At 41.8% G+C, this 12,508-nt stretch overlaps 1 protein-coding gene across 2 annotated transcripts in view; it reads left to right on the top strand.

Moving 5' to 3' along the window:
- Positions 1–11,969, top strand: part of STARD3NL (STARD3 N-terminal like) — a 48,222-nt gene extending 36,253 nt beyond the window's left edge. The window contains exons 8-9 of one of the 2 annotated variants that reach the window (XM_075921738.1): positions 7,335–7,406; positions 10,715–11,969. In XM_075921738.1, the coding sequence (XP_075777853.1) occupies positions 7,335–7,387 (53 nt within the window). In that variant the 3' untranslated portion in view covers positions 7,388–7,406; positions 10,715–11,969. The remainder of the gene's footprint in view (positions 1–7,334; positions 7,407–10,714) is intronic. The other variant, XM_075921739.1, reaches the window with a different exon arrangement.
- Positions 11,970–12,508: the final 539 nt, after the last annotated feature.

Genomic DNA, 12,508 nt, shown 5'->3' with positions numbered 1-12,508 from the left:
GAGTTGTGAACAGAGAAATGCCATCAAGTTGAGTGTAAGGCCTTTGCAAGCTCAGCCATTTAATTTTAAAGATAAATGATATAAACAATGTTGCTGGAGAGAGAAATTGATCATATTTTTCATTGTTAATGAGGAAAAACTAAAAACAATGAAGAGCAACATTTGGATATAATTAATGTAAGACATGAGAATACTTCTGTATATGTCTAGGTGGTGGTCTAGACTGTCAAGTGTTTGCAGTCTATCAGGAAACTGCAATAGACATTTAAGAAACACTCTTGGAAAAAATAACGTTTGAAAATTCTGTACTAACTGTTGCTAAAAGTAAAACGAGTGATTGTTTTAACTAAAAGATAAACAAATTATCTTATCAATGTATTTCTTTTTTGTATCCAGTAGCTTCATATAGAGTTACATTTAATGCTCCCCTTGCTAATCTGGTGTTTTTATGCTAACGAGATCAATGGGAGAGCAAAACAACCTTTTACACTTTTTTGTTTTAAATTTTTAGGGCTTGTCTCCATGGCATGGCCATGTGCACCAGTGAGGTAGAAACTCTAGAGCACTCTAAAATGTTGCACTCTGCACCATGTAGACTGTGCTGTGATTCACTCTAAAAGGTTCCTAATGCACGCTGACATAGATTGTTGTGCTGTTTTATTTGAGTCTGTCAGCATGCATTAGGAACCTTTAGAGTGAATCAGTAGAGTCTACTAAGGGTACGTCTAGACTACATGCCTCTGTTGCCAGAGGCATGTAGATTAGGCTACCAGACATAGGGAAATGAAGCAGCGATTTAAATAATCGCCGCTTCATTTAAATTTACATGGCTGCCGCGCTGAGCCGACAAACAGCTGATCAGTTGTTTGTCGGCTCAGCGCGATAATCTGGACGCGCGGGTGTCGACATCAAAGGTATTTGTCGATCACCCAGGTAAACCTCATCCCAGGAGGCTTACCTGGGTGGTCGACAAATACCTTTGATGTCCACACCCGCGCGTCCAGACTATCGTGCTGAGCCGACCAACAGCTGATCAGCTGTTTGTCGGCTCAGCGCGGCAGCCATGTAAATTTAAATGAAGCGGCGATTATTTAAATCGCCGCTTCATTTCCCTATGTCTGGTAGCCTAATCTACATGCCTCTGGCGACAGAGGCATGTAGTCTAGACGTACCCATAGAGTACAGCACTTGGGTGCACTCTACAGTCTACATGCCTTTGATGCACTATGTGGACAAGCCCTTGAAGGGTGCTCTAGTGAAACATGTAATGTTTTGAGTTAGTCCTTTCAAAAATATAAAGCTGTATATCTGTAACAGAAATAGTTCAGTTTCAATTTACTATCCTTACAGACCCTTTATCTTTAGTAAATGGCTAATAGTTGCTGAGTAACCATTGTGGTTAGAACAGGTGCTAACTGAGGCAGGCAGCAGTTAGATGTTTACAGTGACTTTTAAATTTCAGCTCCAAAATAATAAAGACAGTTAAGCCGCGACAAAAGTATTTTTGTGACTTAGAACAGTTTGGTTCAAAAAAAGTCCCTCCAGACTCTGGCTTTTTACCACAGATTTCATGTGAAAAATATGGCATTACTCTTGTGGTTCACAATCTGGCTTTAAGATAGTGGCACAGATCCCCAGAATAAGTTTCACAGGCATTTTTTTTTATCATAAACTGTTACCATCAAATGAGATTCTCACAGGAAAAATACTGTCCAAGTTGCATAATCTAAGATGAAATGGTTAAAAGGCTGAAAGAACTTTCTTACTTGGCCACGGTCAGTGTTCAATGCCAGGTGTGGTATGGACAAAGGAATCCACAACATGAAATATAACTGTTTGCTAGTCCTCATCTGACTTGTTTAGTACCTGCACAGCACTGGGAGATCCACCTGTTCTGCTAATATAGAATTGTGTTTTAGTGAAGTGATTGAGCTGTTCAAAGTCACTCCTGTCATTAGTGATAGGAAGTGTTGCATGAGAGGTTCAGGCTATGTTCAGCCAAGCCATTTCATCTGAGAAATGCCATCATATTTGCAGTAAAGGCAAAGAGATGCGATCCAGATGAAGTGAGAAATGACAAGATGAGGGAGACACTTGAGATGAGACTGACAGACACAGAGTGGCATTCAAATTTCTAGTGAATTAACTCTAACATTGCTCTTGGACCAAACTAAGACCTTGTATAACACAAACAACCCCCCACCCCTAATTTCCATGTTAGGCCACGATTCTTCCTCACATTGGCTTATGCGTGGCAGATGTTAAATATAAATTTAATTGGGCCTTTGGATTCCATTACTGGCTGCTAGAATTAATTTAGATAGGAACATTTGTTTTCTGATTATTGGTCTAGAAATAGCCTTAAATAAATGTTTTCTAGATGACTGGGATATGTAATTTAAAGACAGAATATGTCCTTATCAATGAATTTAGAACTGTAGCTTGTCACTTAGTTGGAAATGGTTATAGAACAAATTCTTAGCCTCTGGAAAAATCTGTTGTAGGACTGTTTGCCCTAATTGTGTATGGCATAGCACAGTGAAACCGAATAAATAGCACTATCATAGTTAACTCATGCGATTAACTCAAAACATTAATTACAATTTAAAAAATGTATTGCCTGATAAGCTAAATATCCATATGCCCCTTCATGCTTTGGCCACTCTTCAGAGGACATGCTTTCATGCTGCAGATGCTCTTTAAAAAAAAAAAAAGTGTTAATTAAATTTGTGACTAAACTTCTTGAGGGAGAATTGTATGTTTTACCCATATTCTGCCATATATTTCATGTTATAGCAGTTTCAGATGATGATTCAGCACATGTTCATTTTAAGAGTGCTTTCCTAGCAGATATGACAAAATGCAAAGAAGGTACCAGTGTGAGATCTCTAAAGATAGCTATGGTACTTGACCAAGGTTTAAGAATCTGAAGTGCTATTCAGAATCTTAAGAGGGACGAGGTATAGAGCATGCTTTCACAAGTATGAAAAGAGCAACATTCTGATGTGGAAACTACAGACCATGATCTACCAAACCTGCCAAAAAGAAAATAAATCTTCTGCTGGTGGCATCTGACTCATGAATGTTCTTTTCCATCACCTCAGTCAGCACTCCTTGGGATCAGGATCAAGCATGTCCTCTAGAATGGTGGTTGAACTATGAAGAGGACATATGAATCTTTAGCACATCTGGCATGTAAATATCTTGGGATGCCAGCTATAATTATACTATGCAAATGCCTCTTCTTACTTTTAGGTGACGTAAATAAGTAGGCAGCATTATTTCTTTTTTGCTGAACAAGAAGTAGGGCTGAATGGGCTTGTAAGTTCTAAGTTTTACTTTATTTTGAATGCAGAGAGGTTTTTTACATAATTCTGCTTTTGTAAATTCAGCTTTCATGATAAAGAAATTACACTATTGTACTTGCATGAGATGAATTGAAAAATATATTTTTGTTCTTTAGTGCAAATATTTGTAATAAATCATAATTATAAAGTGATCACTGTACACTTAGTATTCTATGTTGTAATTCAAATAAATATATTTTAAAATGTAGAAAACATCCAAAAATATTTTAAATAGTGGTATTCTATTCTTTAACAGTGTGATTAATCACTTAATTTTTAATCGCTTGACAGCCTTAAGAATAAGGTTGTCAAGTGCACTTGTCCTATCTGAGTGGGCATTAGATTCTGAAGGGACACTCCTCCAGTCTGGCACCGTAGGTTGAGGGTCTTAGCGGGGATAGAGAAAGAGTCCACCACCACTCTAAAGGATTTCCTGATTAATAAAGTGTAGAGTACAGTGTTTTGAGCTCATGATTGGAAGAGAAGTTCTCTAGAATTCTAATCCCATCTGATATTAATGCCATCTATGATGTTAAGTAATTTAATTTCTTTTGTATTCCTGTCTGTAAAATAGGATTAATATTTTTACAAAGTTGGTCACAACTATGCTGTGATAGTTTAAATTACTGAACCCTTTACTAGCCTTTTCATTTTTAAAGTCTTTTTTTCCATTAGCTGTCCAAAAACATTTACTGAAATAATCATAGAATCATAGGACTGGAAGGGACCTCGAGAGGTCATCGAGTCCAGCCCCCCCCCCCGCCCTCAAGGCAGGACCACACTCCGTCTACACCATCCCTGACAGATGTCTATCTAACCTGTTCTTAAATATCTCCAGAGAGGGAGATTCCACCACCTCCCTTGGCAATTTATTCCAATATTTGACCACCCTGACAGTTAGGAATTTTTTCCTAATGTCCAATCTAAACCTCCCCTGCTGCACTTTAAGCCCATTACTCCTTGTCCTGTCCTCAGAAACCAAGAGGAACAAATTTTCTCCTTCCTCCTTGTGACACCCTTTTAGATATTTGAAAACCGCTAAATCTTCTTTTTTCCAAACTAAACAAGCCCAGTTCATGAAGCCTGGCTTCATAGGTCATGTTCTCTAGACCTTTAATCATTCTTGTCGCTCTTCTCTGTACCCCTTCCAATTTCTCCACATCTTTCTTGAAATGTGGCGCCCAGAACTGGACACAGTACTCCAGCTGAGGCCTAACTAGTGCAGAGTAGAGCGGCAGAATGACTTCACGAGTTTTGCTTACAACACACCTGTTGATACAACCTAGAATCATATTTGCTTTTTTTGCAACAGCATCACACTGTTGACTCATATTCAACTTGTGGTCCACTATGACCCCTAGATCCCTTTCCGCCATGCTCCTTCCTAGACAGTCGCTTCCCATCTTGTATGTATGGAACTGATTGTTCCTTCCTAAGTGGAGCACTTTGCATTTCTCTTTATTAAACTTCATCCTGTTTACCTCTGACCATTTCTCTAACTTGCTAAGGTCATTTTGAATTATGTCCCTATCCTCCAAAGAAGTTGCAACCCCACCCAGTTTGGTATCATCTGCAAATTTAATAAGCGTACTCTCTGTCCCAATATCTACATCATTGATGAAGATATTGAACAGTACGGGTCCCAAAACAGACCCTTGCGGAACTCCACTTGTTATCCCTTTCCAGCAGGATTTAGCACCATTAACAACAACTCTCTGACTACGGTTATCCAGCCAATTATGCACCCACCTTATCGTGGCCCTATCGAAGTTGTATTTGCCAAGTTTATCAATAAGAATATCATGCGAGACCGTATCAAATGCCTTACTAAAGTCTAGGTATATGACATCCACCGCTTCTCCCTTATCCACAAGGCTCGTTATCCTATCAAAGAAAGCTATCAGATTAGTTTGGCATGACTTGTTCTTCACAAACCCATGCTGGCTATTCCCTATCACTTTATTACCTTCCAAGTGTTTGCATATGATTTCCTTATTTACCTGCTCCATTATCTTCCCTGGGACAGACGTTAAACTGACCGGTCTGTAGTTTCCTGGGTTGTTCTTATTCCCCTTTTTATAGATGGGCACAATATTTGCCCTTTTCCAGTCTTCTGGAATCTCCCCTGTCTTCCATGATTTTTCAAAGATCATAGCTAAAGGCTCAGATACCTCCTCTATCAGCTCCTTGAGGATCCTGGGACACATTTCATCAGGACCTGGTGACTTGCTGACATCTAACTTTCCTAAGTGATTTTTAACTTGCTCTTTGTGTATCCTATCTTCTAAACTTACCCTCTCTCTGCTTGTATTCACTACGTTAGGCACACCTCCAGACTTCTCGGTGAAGACCGAAACAAAGAAGTCATTGAGCATCTCCGCCATTTCCAAGTTTCCTGTTACTGCTTCTCCCTCCTCACTGAGCAGTGGGCCTACCCTGTCCTTGGTCTTCCTCTTGCTTCTAATGTATTTATAAAAGGTCTTCTTGTTTCCCTTTATGCCTGTAGCTAGTTTGATCTCATTTTGTGCCTTTGCCTTTCTAATCTTGCCCCTGCATTCCCGTGTTGCTTGCCTATATTCATCCTTTGTTATTTGTCCTAGTTTCCATTTTTTATAGGACTCCTTTTTTATTTTGAGATCATGCAAGATCTCCTTGTTAAGCCAAGCTGGTCTTTTGCCGTATTTTCTATCTTTCCTACACAGCAGATTTGTTTGCTTTTGGGCCATTAACAACGTCCCTTTGAAATATTTCCAACTCTCCTCAGTTGTTTTTCCCTTCAGTCTTGCTTCCCATGGGACCTTACCTACAAGTTCTCTGAGCTTATCAAAATCTGCCTTCCTGAAATCCATTACCTCCATTGTGCTGGTCTCCCTTCTACCTTTCCTTAAGATCATGAACTCTATTATTTCATGATCACTGTCCCCTATACTGTCTTCCACTTTCAAGTTCTCAACTAGTTCCTCCCTATTTGTTAAAATCCAGAACAGCTTCTCCTCTGGTAGCTTTTTCAACCTTCTGAAACAGAAAGTTGTCTCCAATGCAGACCAGAAACTTATTGGATAGCCTGTGCCCTGCTGTGTTAGTTTCCCAACATATGTCTGGATAGTTGAAGTCCCCCGTCACCACCAAATCTTGGGCTTTGGATAGTTTTGTTAATTGTTAAAAAAGGCCTCATCCACCTCTTCCACCTGGCTAGGTGGCCTGTAGTAGACTCCTAGCATGACATCACCCTCATTTTTTACCCCTTTTAGCTTAACCCAGAGACTCTCTACACAGCTATCTCCTACGTTCATCTCCACTTCAGTCCAAGTGTGTACATTTTTAATATACAAGGCAACCCCTCCTCCCTTTTTTCCCTGTTTGTCCTTCCTGAGCAAGCCGTACCCTTCCATACCAACATTCCAATCGTGCGTCCCATCCCACCAGGTTTCTGTAATACCAATGATATCATAGTTGTATTTATTTGTTAGGAATTCCAGTTCTTCCTGCTTATTACCCATACTTCTCGCATTTGTATATAGGCATCTAAGATACTGATTTGATCTTGCCTCCCTGTTGTGCCCTGACTCTCCTTTCTCCTTGCCATTATAGTCTGTAGTCCCCCCCATTTCCAACCCATCTCCCAGTCCCGCACATTCAGCACTTACCTGTGGGCTTTGCTCACCTGTCCCCGTCGAACCTAGTTTAAAGCCCTCCTCACAAGGTTAGCCAGTCTGTGTCCAAACAAGGCCTTCCCGCTCCTGGAAAGGTGAACTCCATCTCTGCCAAGCAGTCCTTCTTGGAAGAGCACCCCGTGGTCAAGGAAGCTGAAGCCCTCCTGGCAACACCATCCTCGCAGCCTCCATTTATAGGACATGTGAAGACCTGAACTGATTAGAACTAAGACATAGGAACTAAGAGTTGTCTTCACAACTCAAACTGATTTTTAAATAAGGATCTTGAGCTTTTCTTACCAATCTAAGAATTCTGTTTTTTTTTTCTGTTTAGGATCTGATGAAGAATCTGAAGAAAAACAAGATAGTGAAAAACCAATTGTATAGCAAATATGAGCGATAACAGGCAAGTCATCCTTTAGGGAAAATATCTCTTGCTAAAAGAGTTAATTTTTCTTTCTAATTTCCTTCCATTTAAACACCTAAGAATTAGGCCAGATGGTTACCACTGTTGGAATCCGCCTGTTCCTAATGTCTGAGTTGGTTGCTAGAGAGCAAAGTCAGGTACAGTCATGCTGAAATATCTGACTACTTGAAAGAGTGGATTAGGAACCACCTCCAATGAATTCTGATTGTCCCAATTTCTCTTCTGGAGCCAGCAACAATTGAGGTCAGTTATACTGGACACTCTAGTGGAGGGATCTGGGTACAGTAGAATCTGGATTATCCGACCTTCGGTAATCTGACATTCCGCTTTATCCGACATAGCAGCAGACCATTGTCAGCCGAGCGCAGCGCGAGTATGCGGCCCCCAAGGCCAGCCGCCCTGTGCTGCTATGCTGCATGCAGCCTCCCCGGCTGAAGAGGCTCCAGCAGTTTCCCGCAGGTCGGAGCCTCCTGTCAGTGCCCTTTGTCCCCATCCCTGCCTCGCCCCTTCCCTCCCTGCAGCTCCCGGGTACGGGAGCTGCAGGGAGGGAAGGGGCTGGGGCCAGGGCCAGGCAGGGATGCGGACCAACCGGCGCCGGCAGCTATCCATCCCTTCCTGTACTCCCTATTAGCCGACATTTTTAGTAATCCGACCACCTGTCGGTCCCGTTTAGGTCAGATAATCGGGACTCTACTGTTTAAACTGTCAAAGCATATGAATGGACATGGGCTAGCAGTGTTCATGCATGTATTGCCCCCTTTAACATTGCTCTGGTTTCTCACTTTAGAGAGTAGAGGACAAGAAGTTACAGAATCTTTTTGTGGAAGAGAAGTGAGCATGGGGATCAGATTAGGGTGGGGAGAGGCCACCATGGTCAGCAACAGCACATTAGCCTTACATGTGGATGACATGTTCAGAGCCCTTCCCCCAGCTGGCCACGTTTACTGGTATGACTGTACCCTTGTGGACACACTGTCTCTCTAGCAGCCCCCTCGCTTTCCCGGTCATGGATAACAATCCCATTCCAGGCACATCCAAACCCTGACCTTGATTTACGTTAGGATAAGGGGAAGCTGCATACCACATTTGGTGGACCTAGCTCTTACTGTTTAGGAGGAGTCCTTATACTGGCTCACAGACGCACAGTTTCTACAATATATAGTAGATATCCATGCTGTGGTGTAGGTATGACTTGAGTGTAGAACATTGGGAAATTCTGCATGTTGAAGTGCTTTAAGCAACAGAAAGAATAGGGATAGGAGAACATATTAGGATTAGGAAAGGGATTGGCTATTAGGGATGTTAGGTATTGGTTACTTTAGTAATCATGTAGCAGCAACAAGTTTTAGCAGTTACAGGGTTACTACAATGCTCCCCCATGGGGGTGGCAGCCAGTGCATTCCTGGCCCCACTCCTGGGGAGCCCCTGCCATCCCACGCTGCTGCCTCTGTATCCGTGTGGGAGCTAATTTTTAAATTGATTCAGAGGCAGCAGTGTGAGGTGGCGACAGTCCCTGTCCACGAGGGACCCCAATATCCCTGCGGACGGAGACTGCTCTGATATCCCACGAAGCAGCCCCTGTCCATGGAGGGCTGAGCTTTCCATGGACAGAAACTGCTTCGCATCCCACCCTGCCTCTCCCCCTGTTAAGTTCTCCCCCTGAACACCAGCTGCCACCTGTTCCCTCCCCCCCCCCATGCTGCTGCCTCTCTGAGAGGCACCAGGGGAGGAGCAGGTGGCTCTCAGGGAACCGGCATGCACCGCCTCCTCCCCCCTCAGCCCCTGATGCCTCTGATATAGAGGCAGCTAGTGTGTGTGTGTGTGTGTGTGTAATCATTTGGATTAATTGATAAACCCAGGCTTATCTGTTAATCATTTAAACAACTATACACTAAATCCCTGTTGGCTACCTAGTGTATTCATTTTGTTTTGTTACCTTTCACTACTTAATGCAAATTATTTTCTTTCATATCAATTTTATTAACTAATGAAGAAGATTTATTTCTATATTATTTCATAATACAAGTTGGACCTTCCTCGTCCAGCACCCTGGGGACCTGAGCAATCCTGAAGAAGGGAATTTGCTGGATCTGGAGAGGTTAGGCATCCGGGGCTCCCCTCCTGGCTACAGCTCTGGGAGAACCCAGAGACCTAGCCTTCTCTGGCCCACCTACCTGGTTCTGCTGCTCCCAGCCTGCTCATGGGGCTCCGCTGCTGGGGTTCCCCGGCCCAACACAGGATGGCAGCTGCGGCCAGGGCTCCCTGCCCCCAGGTCAAAGATTGCCACTGACCAGACCAGCTCCACACCCTGCTGCTCTCAACCTCTGTGGCCAGGGCTCTCTGGTCTATCAATATCTCTAGTCCTGCCAGACCACAGATGTTGCTGGACCTCAGAGTCTCAGATGAGAAGGGTTCTACCTTTATTCTTTCCTTCGGATCTGCTCATGCTACTAAAACTGGTATTTCTAATTGATGGGGAATTAATCTTAGGAGGCATAAGTTCATGCTGTCGTCTTTTCATAGCTCATTTCTGACTTTTACATGACTAGTAATGGATATTTGTAGGGAATAATTCTGGACAGCTGGATGTGGTGAAAACAAGTCAGAGGATTTATTACACACAGCGCTGGTGGAGTCCCAACCAGGGGTTAAGCTGGTGAACACTGGTAAAACAAAACATTACAATAGTTTATATAGGCAGCAGATGGACAGAGGAGAAGTGATTCAATAGGTTCTATCAGCAAGACAAAATGAGCACGTAAGCCAGTAACCTACGGGAGATTACATAGCATCTCTTCCCATCACCAATTAAACACCTTATCTCTAATACAGTAATTTCCTTAACAAGCTAAATAAGCCAACATCAACATAACAGACAATTTAATGGCAAGTTTGTCTATTGGAATTATGATGCGTCTATAGCAGAATGGTATCGTCTTGTGTTGGCATGGTCCTTGGGTCCCAGGCCCATTATGTAGGATTAAAGGAAGACAGTGAGAACAACATTAACAAAGTTTGTTTTGGTACCAGCCAGTGTCTTATCTAGATGAGGCCCCTTGGAATGTGATTGCCAGGTGACCAGCGTCATGTTAACTGCCTGTGCTGTGTGTTCCCAGGCCTGTCTCAAATTTTAGGATTGAATAGGGGTTCTCAGTGAAATACAATGGTCTGCCTCAGTTTACCCTACAATATGGCTCAAAACAAGTGAGCATCTCTATATTAATATCCATTGTATTGGGTCAAAACACTGTTGGTTCTTTCATCTTCACTTTTTTTATCTCTTACAGAATGAAAATCTGAATCAAAAGTCTCTAGGGAAATGCTTATATTGAAAATGTAATGACAGTGTCTGCAGTTGACTTACTGGCGGAACTGCTAACAAAAGAATTTATTTATTAGCAAAGGGAAATGATTCCCCTGTACTGTAATACCTCACAAACTTGTTCACATATATATATTAGACTGCCTTATGGCAGTTATGAAAAATTAGTCATCCTTGTTGTATTCAATGATTCTTGAAATTGATTTAACAACTAGTTAGCTACTGGAAAGTGTTGTGCTTGTGTAACTAATCAGTAGACCCAATAATATATTGAAGTAACACTGTATGATGGAAATATATTTAATGATTGTTTGAATTCACTAGATAAAATTATTTTACTTTGTTAATATTTGTCCTGTTCATTTTTACATTTTCTTTTTTAAACTCCATGCATTTTTAATGTACTTATGCACTGTTTGTAAAATAAAGAAAAACGTTAATAAAAACAATGTGCCACATTGTGACATATTTGTCCCTTCTCCTAGTAGTAGGAAGACCTGCTTTTCCAAATTCCTTGTCTCTCACTGGGGAAACAAATTATCTTATTGACTTTATTGTATAGATTTTATGGAACAGACATATAAAGTTAATTTATTCCTGCCTGTTCTGATAGACTAGAGTGGTGAACTGTAATTTAATTTATAATGTGAATCCTGTTTATTCAGTTGGGAGATGAATACAGAATTTATTCTAATAAATATTTTGGACCAAGTTTTCAGTGCAAATGATAAACTGTTTTTGTGAAGAGTTTCAGGAAATGAGCTGCCACAATAATGTGGTTTGTGGGAGGGTGCAAACTAATCTACTTTAAAATCAGGTTTAGCAAATGAAAACTATTCACACTCCTTAAGCATCCTTCATGATGGTCAGATTACAAGCCAGTCATTAAATACTAACAACAGTCTGCTTCATAAATTATATTTTCAATATAGTATAAAGAACAGAGACTATTAGGAGAATTTATTATCTTTCAAATTTGAAGTCCCTGTTGCCCGAAACTGGCTGGCTCTACTGCCACTTATCTCGGCTGGGCTCTGCTGCTGGCTGCCAGTTCCCTGCTACTGGCCCCAGACAAGCTCTGCTTCCCTCAGCCGGGCTCTGCTGGCCTCAGCAAGGCTCCATTGCTAGCTGCCAGCTCTCTGCCCCAGCCCCCGGCTGCTGATCTCCGGCACCTGGCTCTTGAACTCCAGTCCCATCCCTGCCTGGCTTTATAGTCCAACCACATCTGTGATCCTGCTGCATCAGTTTTTCCTATGAGTGTTCCAACCCTGGAGCTCCCATGGGACCCTGACGATGCAGGACTGCAGATGTTGCTGGACCTCTTAGTCTGAAACTCTGGTCCAACCTATAATAGTTTCCAAACCTAGCCACATGTTACCAAGCAAAAAACCAAAGTGAAACAGTAACTTTTTTCACAGCTCTGTAACAGCCATTAGCAAATTATATTTTCTCCAGAGTTGCATGAGGCATGTGAGGGTGCAAAACAGTCCATGGATAGTTGTCCTAACATGTCTCAGGGTGCTTTGATAGTGAACATTGCATTAGTCAGGCTCTCTGGTCAAGAATCTTAATTGTGCTTGAATGGCAGAAGTTCCACATGTTTCCTTCAGATTGTGATTGCCGTGTCATTTTTCTAGCATTTTTAGCAACGGTTTTGCTGTTCTATAATCAATGTGTGGTGGCTAGAATCTGTAAATTCACATTTCTTTGTAACTTTTGACCTACTTGAATGTGGATTATTATTCTGGCACTGTACAGT

This window comes from Pelodiscus sinensis, chromosome 2 (genome assembly GCF_049634645.1).
Source record: "Pelodiscus sinensis isolate JC-2024 chromosome 2, ASM4963464v1, whole genome shotgun sequence".
Taxonomy (NCBI): domain Eukaryota; kingdom Metazoa; phylum Chordata; order Testudines; family Trionychidae; genus Pelodiscus; species Pelodiscus sinensis.
The sequence above is the reverse complement of the archived record's forward strand: the minus strand, read 5'-3'. Positions and strand labels throughout refer to the sequence as shown.